Source organism: Gymnogyps californianus, chromosome 2, assembly GCF_018139145.2.
Source record: "Gymnogyps californianus isolate 813 chromosome 2, ASM1813914v2, whole genome shotgun sequence".
Lineage (NCBI taxonomy): Eukaryota > Metazoa > Chordata > Aves > Accipitriformes > Cathartidae > Gymnogyps > Gymnogyps californianus.
Window position 1 is genome coordinate 17424532 of NC_059472.1, and position 12040 is coordinate 17436571.

At 32.5% G+C, this 12040-nt stretch overlaps 1 protein-coding gene across 3 annotated transcripts in view; it reads left to right on the top strand.

Annotated features, from left to right (window-relative positions):
* CSMD3 (CUB and Sushi multiple domains 3) overlaps nt 1-12040 on the top strand; it is a 748293-nt gene that overhangs the window by 275010 nt on the left and 461243 nt on the right. The window contains exon 7 of one of the 3 annotated variants that reach the window (XM_050890742.1): nt 3425-3733. The exons of the other annotated variants lie outside the window; for them this stretch is intronic. Coding sequence (XP_050746699.1) covers nt 3425-3733 — 309 coding nt within the window. The remainder of the gene's footprint in view (nt 1-3424; nt 3734-12040) is intronic. 3 annotated transcript variants of the gene reach the window in all.

Sequence of the window (12040 nt, forward strand, 5' to 3'; positions counted from 1 at the left end):
CACGTTTACAACAGGAACCCTGTGTATACTTGTAGCATATTGCATATGCAAAGTGTGTGTATCTAGCACAGATTCACAATCTATTTTTGGAGCTTTGTCTCAGGCAAATGTCAAAGGCTCTTGCCTCTTGCCTTTACTAAAAATGATCCTGGAATCAACCTCCACTCCTGTATAAATAGAAAGGCTTATGTGTCTTCCATATGTTTGCATTATCCAAAGTTTTAGCAGTAACAACACTTTTGAGTAGTGTTTCATTCAGACTAGTTTTCTGAACTAAGTTGCTCTGTAGATCATCAGTTTGATCTCCTTCCACTTCTATATAGTTGTGAATTTTTATGTGTAAATAAGGCTTCAAATCTTTCCTCACCTAAGCAGTCTAATTTCACACATGAAAGGTCCTCAGTTTTACTGAATTTGACCTGTTCTCCATCCACAGGGACTCACTTAGAGAAATGGTTGTCCAGTCTAGTAGGTCTCAGACTGCTTTAGTCTGGGCTGGTCAGGTTCCCCTTCTTTGTGAACCCATGTCCAGAGCAACAATTACTCTTTCTTGCCTCCATATCCTTATTGCTTCCTCCCATGGTACAGCCTGGCAACTCCTCAAGCCTCAGATTTTCTCAGTTACTGATTGTGAATTCAAAGTGATGACCTACCTCTGAGTTGTCTTCAGCTGACTGAAAATTGTTGGTTTAAACTTTATCCAAAAAGCAGAAATCAGTCTTCCTTTCTTCCTTCTTGTACTATTTGTCATTGCGAGTTTGTCTTTTTAATTTTTTTTAATTTATTTTAAACTGGAATATTAAGGGAAAATAACATGGGGGGGGTTGTATCATATAGGAAATTACAATTTTTAAAATACTCTCTTTGACAAACTAAAATGTCAGATTTGACTGCAGATGACTGAAGTGGAGAGTATGTTACATTGACCATACAAATAGGTGTTTCAATTCGTCTAAACCTGTTTTCATAGAATACTAAGACACCAAAGTTCATGCTTTTACAGATTACAAATGATATTTAGGCAAACATGAATGCACTTATTCTATGCAGTAGCTGATACTTACCAGATTGTTTATACAAAACATTAATTTTGTCTTAAAATCTTCCATGTAAATCACACCACAGTGTTTACCTTCTACTGATCTTCTGCATGAGTTCTTTTTTGCAGTGTAAGTGGATGTGGAAGCCTAACCAGTGAGGTGTTTTGCTTGAAAGTTGCCTCTGTATCAAAATAGTACAGTACTTTTCAATGTATAAGCTTTGAAGCTTTAAGCAAGCAGAATTTTTCTTGCTTTTTTCTTTTGAGATGAACTTTCTCTTAACTTGTTTTCATTTAAAGTGCTGTGCCTCTTTAAAGCACTAGGACATAACATGCCATTTGACTGAGATTCTGAATGTAATTTTGCTTTAAGCTTGATATTGGGAGCAGGTGACTGCCTGTTCTTGTACATTTGCTTGCATGATAAAGATGCATCCACACAGATTTTGCTTTAATAGTCGTGGTTATGTAACATGCAATAACTTTTCTTTGTTTTAATCAACATTATCCTGTTCCAAATTATCTCTTGACCATGGACTTGTATTTTCTGTGTTTTAATCTTGATACCTGTCTGTTAAAATTTATTGTATCCTGAATCATAACTAGTCTAGTCTTTTGATATTACTCATTGTTGTGACAATTTTCTTCTTTATTCTGAAATAAAGAATAAAACACGTCTAGGTCTATTTTAGTTACTTATACCACTGTCATCATAGGACAGTAAGTAGTTTTTGGTTCAGTCTCTGACACGTAAACCTGGAGTCTTACCCAGTGCTTTTAAGGTTGTTTAGTTTTGCAGGGGGAACCACCACTGTATGATTTAGAAGTGCTGTACTGCTGAACAGATATTAAGACGTTAAACGTAAGATAGCAAAAATAATAGGTACCCACAGCACCCTTATTAGTTGTCTGTATAATGCTTAAGTATTCTTTTATGGTAGTATTTTTTTGATAGTATCGCAAAATAAAACATTTTCAGGCTAAAATTTCTGCAGTAAACAAGAGACTTTATTAGCAAGACTGAGTATTTTTGACATTAGGATCTGTTCCATTTATTTATACAGTACATTTGATAATTCTGTCAAGAGATTTGATATACCTTGTGAATGAAAGATGCTATATACTGCTCAGTTCCTCTGGGAGTCTTATTTCCATTTTCTAGTGTATAAGTTCTTCTAACTGCAGAAACTCTGGTTTGTTTCCATCCTGTCATCACCCACTACACTTAAAGGAGAAGTCTCAAAGTCTGTGTGAGAGGACAGCTCGGAAGTAAAAAGAGAAGTGTGGAATATTATTGTTTGAATGACTGCTCAAGAGTGCCTTAATCATTATTACGGAATAAAAAAGCCATGTTTTAAAGATACTAGTATAACATAGCACAGTTCATGCTACAGCAACTTTGTTTAATTTGTTATTATGAATTTTATTATGCGTTGCACAGTCATTTATTTGTTCTAGTCAAGATGGAGTTGCTACAGTGTTAGGTGTTCTACATGCTCACAGGTGAGAGACTTGGCTTCCAAACATTTGCAGCCAAATCTGGGGAATGGTGAAGGATGAAAACGTTAATAATATATTAAAAATTCCCACATAGGTTATATATTTTAGCTACTAGACAAGTTAGAAGTGTTAACTTAATATTTTCACAAGCAGTGTATGGACAATTTTTTAACTCATCAAATATTTTGTGGGTGGGTTTTTTGAGTAAAATAATCTGGCCTATTACAGGAATCAGAGAGCAAAAAGAGAATTACAGATGCAGCCTTTGTCCAATATCAGGTATAGATAATTATGCTTAGATGTTTTGTTTAAATGTGTACCTTTTACTATCCATCTACCCTTGGCCTTCTATCAAGTCTAAATGAGCTTTTAGAGCCCTGTCAAGCTTTGAGGAAAAGAATCAAATGTATGATTGTATTTGGCAGCCTTATCAGCAGTTGGAGTACAGAAACTTCGCCTACTACCTAGGTTACTATATAATGCTACTGTTTCACTCCTCGATAGGGCGGTTATCACATTTCTACATATGGGCTCCCTTTTAATGATATAGCTGTATATTTTGCTCTAGCCATGCTGATTTCAGGACTGAATTTGCAGGGGTGGAAATTATGTGCTGTCATTCTGACTGGTACAAAAGTTTACACTATAAGTTTCTGTGGACATTTAAAACTAAATGTGTAATATCACTATAATTAAAAAATGTTCACTAGCATTAAAAAATGTTCTGATTACTTCAAATTTTTAAATAAAGCATATCGACTTTCCTCTTTTCATGTCAGTTGTCTTTACTATGTTAAACAGAGGGAAATTTAATCTCTTAGGTTGATCAGGAAAACACAATTCAAAAGAAAAAGTTAGCATCCAGTGCTACTGTGTGTCCCACAGGTTCTTCCACTTTGATCAAAACTGCCTCCACTGGTGAGTTAGAGGAGCGTATTGCAGCCACTACTGGTGCTATTACTGTTGCTAGCACATCTGCTGATGTTGCTGTATCCAGTGCAGTGACCACCTATAGACAACCTTCTGAAGAGCAACAAGTGCAAGCTATGAATATAAGAAAATCAATTCTGGAGTCAGCCACTTCCAAGGAAGCACTCGCCCTTCATCAAGCAAATTTACAAAGCACAAGAAGACGACCAAGAAATGCTGAGCAGATAGAAAGAACTAAAGAACTTGCAGTTGTTACTCATAGAGGTATTGGATATTATTTTACTTGTGCCCATGTAGTTATGGAAAAATATTTTGTATAAATTAAAAGTGAAAGGTCAGGTATCCATTCAGGAAATGTAATTGAACCAAATGGGAAAGGGATTAAATCTACTTAAAATTGAGTTCTACTGGGGCAGCCAGATGGAAAAATGAAATTAATAATAATATTGTCATAGTAATTTAAATTAATTTGATTTATAAAAAGACAAAAGGGAAAGATAAGGAATTTTCTTTTGATGCCACTTTATAGCTTATATCATTATATTTCACTACCAAGCCTAGTGTAAGTAAGATCTGATGAAAGTTTAGAGAATTGAGATTAAAATATTAATCTATTCTGCATACGTGTTTAGACATAAACAATTATAGCATAAAAAATGTGCTTTATAAATAGCTACTTTGTTCTAAACTAATTGGTGATGCAGTTGTAATCATCTCCCTTCTGCTTAAATCGTCAGCAAAATTTTGGCTTTTTAAAACATCTGTACTTTTTTATTCTATCAAACATGAAATCAATGAATGAAGCAAAGTTTAGAACATTCGGGAATTCAGTTGCAAGTATTAAAGTAATAAAGCTAAAGATTTGATATTTTTCTATATTCAGCTGATTTAATCCACATGCTAAAGTACTAATAATGAACAACATCTGGAGTGTAAACAAGGCATTATTTATTGTGTTGAAAGGTAAATGTCGATATCTGAAACATGAGGCTGAGAAACAGCAATGCTGGAATGTCTTAATTTAACAAGCATAGACATTCAGAAACAAATTGCATGTGGTATGTTTTTACACATGCACAAGTTCAGGGAAGGAGCAGCTTAATTTTGCAGGCTAATGTTGTTGAATACTATTATATATTTTTAATTTTTATTGTGTGCTAATCCATTGTTTCATGTTAATCTATTGTGCGTGAAGAATTTATAAGCACAAATATTTGAAGGAGAAACATCTTCTATAGCACAAGCAATTTGTAGAAGTCTCATTATATGGTTGATACTTTGTGAAGACAACTTTAGATTGGAATCTGTTGTCCTACTGGATCAGATAGTTACCTAGTATAAGTTATTGTAGCTTCATTTACTAACACCTATTGAAACAGCAGAGCTGCAGTTCTACAGGATTTTAAAATAAGTAATTTAAGTAGGATAACTGAAAAACAAGCACTGTATTTGGTTTGCATATGAAACAGAAATCATTAAACAGCTATTTATGTTTCATTTGTATTAATTTCAGTACAAATCTGAAATATTTTCATGGTTATCAACTGATATAAATTAATAGAGTTTAGTTTGTACTGGTTGTGTGGCTATGCATTCACTTCAGAACATCTTTGGTCAAGTTAAAAAAAAGCAGGCTGATTTTCAGTTACGAGGGAACATCTGAGGGCCTGTAATAATCTCTTCTAATTTAAAGATGTGAGAGTGTACTAATTTGACAGTTAAATTTGGCAGTAATTGTGATATACATACAGTTTCTTCCATCTCCTGTTTGTAATCATTACACTACAACGCCCTCTCCACTGTTTTCTCACTGTCCTTTTCCTCTCTGACCTATCCTTTAATGTAGGATATAGGTAAGGCACATATTTCTGAATTACTCTGTCATATTAAAGTGATAAACCTTACATTATGAAAAAAAAAAAAGAAAAAGTTAGAGACCAAGGTACTGCTAAAATAATGCTATGGTGCTTATTTGTCACATATTAAAGGAGTACCACAGGTACTAAAAGGTACCACAGCCCACATACAGGTGAAATCAGTCTTGTATAGACCTTACTGGAGAAGAAAGCCCATACCTAGTTCTGTGTGCAGTTTATTCCCTGATGCTACAATTAAAGTCTTGATTTTGCTAGCATTCTTTATACAAAATATTTTAAATATTTTTTTACTGTATTGTACCCACTGAACAGTATATGTGTGTATGCTATTAAAGTGGGTATAGTGAGTAAAAAATTACCATTTTTACTTGGCAAACACCAATATTTGATAGTATACTTATAATAGCCATGAAAACATATCAAATGACCCTCATTAAATAACCTGTAGTGGTTTTCCATAAAATATTCCTCATTACAAAGACACAGACATATTTTGAAGGAATGTTTGTGAATGTGAGTCTATTGTTAATTGACTTGAAGAAATTTCCATTATGGGGAGATATTCTACAGGTATTTCTATGGAGTTTCCTGTAGGTTTCTATTGAATTATTTTAGCCTCTCTTTGACAATGAAATATGTACAAAAGTATAAAAACTACTTGTCTTGCCCTGCATATTAAATTACTATGGAACCATATATAAGAGCTACTTAGGAAGTTTATGTAAATTCCTTTTTTAATTCTTTCTCTATTTAATAGTTATTAAAAATTAGTTTTTTCTTTGGAAATATATTTTTCCTGTGCTGTTGATCATAACTTAAGAATTATGCTCCCAAATCTATGCAAATTAATTAATACTTGAAAAGATAAAATTTAATCTACTAAATATAATTTACTAAAACTTACTATCTATGTGTATATTTAAAATGGTAAAAATACACTGTACATGTAGTCTTCACTGTAGGCTTTTTTGAGAATGTTGCTAGTGAGATCAGAATAGTGCTGGTTTATGATACATTAGCATTGATGCAAAATAATAACTACAGAATAAGAGTAGTACTGTTGGCTTCCATAGGATTGTCCTCTGAATAAGATGTTTCAGAATGAGTAAACGATAACAATACTGTTTCGTTTCCTAAACTGACATTTTTTGAAGTGTATGTATGAAAGAGATGTATAGAGAGAACTAGAGGTCTCTATCTATCTAAAATTAAATGGCTAGGTGTAAATTAGTCTACACACTTACTATCTGGACTTCAACAATAATTGTAGGTTGTGTCAAAGGCTGGCTGAAGGATTTCTTCTCTAAGCTTATTAGTTTGAAATTACAGAAGAGGAGAAGACTTTTTGTTCTGACTATTTAAGAAAGGAAAAAGGTACCCTAGACACATTTGGTGAAATACTTCCATTAGAGGGAGGGAAGTATAAGTATCATTTTATAAGGCAGTCGTGAGATCTCATGAGGAATACTGTACATGATTATAGTTCCTTCATCAAAAAGAATTCAGGCTGAATCAGATGAATAAAAGAACTATAATGGTGTTACATTGTTCTGATCATCCCACCTTACAAAAGAAAATGTAAGACAGGATGAAAGGATAAATGTTTCAGGAAGTGAATGCTAGTATGTGGAGAACTTAAATAAGGACAAACGAGTATATAATATATAAATAGCTACATTAGAGAGAGGAGTGAGAGGAGTTCTTGTTATTGGAACAATGAAGCCTTCTGGTAGAAGGAGGGAGTGGATGAAGGGTGTAAAACTTATTTTCAAGATGCTGCTTGATAGGTTAATGAAAAATATATTTAGATATGATAGCTGGAAGAGAAACATAGCATCTTCTGGGTCCTGAGTTCTAATGAACCCAAGTGCTCAAACTCAGGAAAGTGTAACTCTTCCTCTATTCAGAAGTAGGGGGGAAAAAAAAGAGGTCCCTCACCACTTTCATTCATTTAAATCCAGAAGCTTCAAATGCTGAGCATTCAGTAGCAATTCATGTGGATACTACAATCACAGTTTCTAGTATGATCTGTCTTCTTCAGATGTGAAATCAGGAAGGAAATTAAATGTGATTTTTTTCCCTTGTTTATTTTCTGTTTAAGTATTTAAATACTGTTAGCTTGATCATAACTACATTAGTAGAGGATAATCTGACATTTTTGGTCTTTTCTACTATCTGTGTTTCATACACTAAGAATTCAGAGTTTAGTAATGCTCTTAGTGCTATTGAATTGTTTTACAATTCATATCAACTGCATCTTTTCTTAAAGCTGTAGAATTTTTATTTCAGTATATGCAAACATCATGAGAGGTATTTTAGAACTTCTTCTTGTGAGTGCTTTTATAGCATACTTTTACTGTCTAAAGATGTGCTAAGAGGCATATGTACAAATGCGAAGAGACATTTAGACAGTGCCCTTAATAATATACTTCAACCTTTGTTCAGCCCTGAAGTTGTCAGGCAGTTGGACTAGGTGATTGTTGTAGGTCCCTTCCAACTGAACTATTCTATTCTATTCTATTCTATTCTATTCTATTCTATTCTATTCTATTCTATTCTATTCTATTCATGTTCATTTTAATATAGAAGTACACATGCATCCTAATTAAATACCCCTGAGAATAATGGGAATCTTACTTCTGGTTTCAGTGGCAATAGAGAACAAGGAGTACAAGGTTTTCTAAATAAATCTTAAGATAGAAGCAAAGAAAGAATAAAATAACCGTGAAAGCTGATGATGTTGATACAGCAGAGGTTTCTATTCTCTCATATAATTGAGAAGAATCCTTGATCTATCAGTGCCAAACATAATCAAGTCTGATTCTCATTTTTGCTGACATGATATTACACTTCTGGGGGTTTTAAAAGGACCACAAAGTGAGTTTAAATGATTTTACAAAGTGAGAGTAAAATTTTTTTAAAGACTCCTTAATTCTACTGAAGGAGTACGAAGTGGATAGAAAATGAAATATCTCCAATCAAGTCACTGGAGTTTTCTTCTTCATTGTAATGAATTTGGACTTCTACCCCATAAATAAACAAGAACTAGCTCCTATCACATAAGATGAACTCAGTATAAACAATTTATAATAGCCATCCTTTTTTTCTTTTTCAAGGAAGAGCCATAAAGTTTGGCTATATCTTTTTATTCAGCAATCATGATCAGTGGAGGCAACTGAACAGTGGTTTAATTTCTTATATTGAAAAATGAAGAAATAAAGTATTGTGCTTTTTTTCCAATGAACTGTTTGCAAAGAATATTTAGAGTATTGGCAGGTATATAACTATCTGCAGCAAGAATGTCACAAAGAGAAAAAAACTATATACACCAAGGAAGTCACAAAGAGGAAAAGATTGAAATTATTTTTAAGATTTAATTGATTTTAGTATACCATTAAGAAGTCCTGCATTCTAAGACAATATACATCCCAAAGGAATTTCTGAATTAAGACCTCTGTACTATAGACACAAATGAGTACAAGGTGCAAGCAATGTAACAAGATCACTGGTACAGTTCATAATTCATAAATGAAATATAGAAAAAAATCAGTCTGAAACAGAGATATCAAGGTTGGGAAAAAAAAATTGCTTATCGAACTTAAACTCAAATAGTACCAGGAAAACTTAATGGATGACACTTGTCATCATGTAGCAGTTCAAAAGGTGACTCAGTGCTTTCCTTAGGATCTTAAATCCCATTTATTTTCAAGAGAACTTTAGATTCCAACACCAACACATTTCACTACTCTGAACTTCTGTTCTCCTTCTAAAGAGCAGAAATGTCACCAAGCATTTGCAAATTTTTAACCATATCTGCTCAGTTTGAGGATTATAGAGATATGTTTTGATGATTTTACTTAGCTATTTGTTTTCAAAATCTTACTCATTTTACTGATATCTCCATTCTCTTTCTTTCTCTACATTTTCAGCTCTATTTTTTTCCTGACTTTCTTATAAAGTCTTATCGTTTCTTTATCCTTTCCCCTTTATTCTTTAAGAACACTTATCTATCACACCTTACCTTATGCTTTTTGATATCGGACTTTATGTAGTGTCTTAGTAATAGCCAGGAAAAAATGTATCAGGGAGAAAAAAAACTTGCTACTGGGTGTTCCCCATTAAACCAGCATTTCTTTTTGCTGTGAGTTACAGGAGAATTTATGATGGAAGGAGGCAAGAAGATTTTTTAAAAGATTTTTAAAGATTTTTAAGATTTGTTATGAGAAATTAAATCAGATGCTAATGAAACTTTTGAAAACAAAAGGATTTAAGAGAAAGTTATTTAATTCTCTTGATTTTTATTTTTTTTTTAAATTCAGTGAATGACAGAGCACTGCTTAGGGATTATTCGATGTAAACTTTTCAAGGATTTGTTAGAAAACATATTCATATATCCTCACTTTTTTGAGGTTTACTTAGAAGCAGGAAGAGGAAAGGAGGAGCAGGGAAGGAGAGGTTTTCTGAAGAGCTGTTAAAGCTTTTTAAGAGTCAAGTAGGAAATCAATGTGCGTATGTCCTCAGGTTTTTTTGTTGGGGTCTTTTTTGTTATGAGTGAAACCCAGAACCACAAAGATGGAAGTCTGAAGAAAGTCAATATATTTTGCAGTAAGGTTCTTATGTTCTTCTACATATATAAGAATATTTGTATATAAGAAGATTTGTGTATTTTTAAAAGTTATTTTTTAGAATAATTTTAAAAGTTCCAAGAAATGCTTAGTAGCATAACACAGATGTAATTTAGCACTCAAGCATTTAATAACTGAACTATATTTGTTTAATATTTCATAATACTTTTGGAAATACCTGTCTAATATGTGCAATGAGTCACATACATATGTTCTGTTTGGTGGATGAACTCTATAACCCATGGTTTGTTTATTTAAAGATTTTTATTAGAGAAAAGCTGATAATAATGACCTAAGCTTCTTGACATCTTTCCACTTCAAAGAAGTCATAGGAAAGGAGATCAGTTTTCATCCAACAGTCAAGTCCAGTGTGATCAGAAGGAAGAAGGGGAAAAAGAAAATCGGTCATCCTAATTTCAAGAAATGAGTTATGTTAATGTTTTAATTGAATTACTGCTCCTTATACTTGCCAGTCAATTTTATTCTCCTAACTTGTTCCTTCTATTTATTTTTTTGCAGTTCCTACAGTTCTTAAGTGTTCTTCATTATATTATACATGCTTACTTCTATAATTGATATTTGTCTTCTGACAAGTTGTGTCATTATTTTCCTCAGTATTTCAGGTTTTCTTATTTTGACCACAATATGTTGGTATGAATCAAATACATTGTAGTTAGAATATAAAAAACAATTTATCATTAGTGCAATTATACATTACTTCAAAAATATACATATTAGCCATACTTGCTTTCTTTTAAATAATTCTTTTTTCCAAATTAGAGGAATTTGAGATACATATAATGTAGAATACAACAGAAAAACTGTAATTTTGACCATTTTAAAAACCATGTGTGTAAACTAACTATATTTCCTCATCCTTCTTAATTCAATACCGATATATGGAATAACCTATATATATATACCTGTAACCCGTATAAAAATAATTTTGTTTTATCAATACATTTTCTGACTGATTTTACATAGTTCGGCTCATTATTGCATTACTTTATTATACGAAGTTGTTCTTTATATTAATTGGGACTTACCTAAGGAAGTAAAATATTTTCATAAATTTTAGTGACAATATTGTAAAGTGGGAGGGTTCCACATACAATTTTGTTGACAAATGACGTAGCACAGTAACACTTAAACTTCCAGTTCCGCTCCATGCTAATCATACTTTTCAGTCAAGAGAAGAGGAGGGGTTTTTTCCATTATACGGCTCATCAGTGTATTTTTAGCTAAGAACCCAATGAGAAATTTTCAAACGCATATTAAATTATACATAGCTTATATCATACTGTTCTCTGAAAATTGTCATAGGTTTTCATCTAAGGTTAAAAAATGGACCTAAGAAGTTGCACAATTAAAATGGAAATGCATTATATTAAAATAAAATCAAAATACATTAAATTTTAATATAAATGTGAAATGTACACACTAGGTTAGAATCACATGCCTATGGCATGTTTCATTAAAATATACAATTATGTTCATTGAACTATCAGAGTATTTCCTTTTATGGGGAGAATTTTAAATTCATTCTCATTTGAATTTTCTTCCATTCTGAATAAAAGTTTTTGACTGTGGAGTAAGACTAAAATAGAGCCTCTTGTCTGCAAAACTAAGATACCTGAAAGAAAATAAAAAGTCTAATTTTATCTGTTTAATAGATCATAATGAGCAGTAACTTTGTTTAAACATCTCTACTTTTAGCAAGGAGTCACAAAGTCATTTTCACTATTTTAGTCATTCTATTTATTGTCCACCACTACATCATGTCTAAAATATTGTAGGCTCAAGAAACAAATATTTATTACGTGTTGTACTAATGCAGTATGTTAGTGCAGTACTTAGTAATACAGTGTAGTAATTCGGTACAGTAATGCAGAAGCTGCGGTAATTTGAAGCATAAGTCTTCTATACAATCTACTTTCACCAGGGCACTTTAGGGTTTAAAGGGGCAGAGGTGGGGGGGAATAGTAAAAGAAAGACTAAGATCAGCTCATGTAAAAAGCAAAAAATGGAATAATATGAAAAGTGGATGGTTCACCACTTTATAGTCTGAT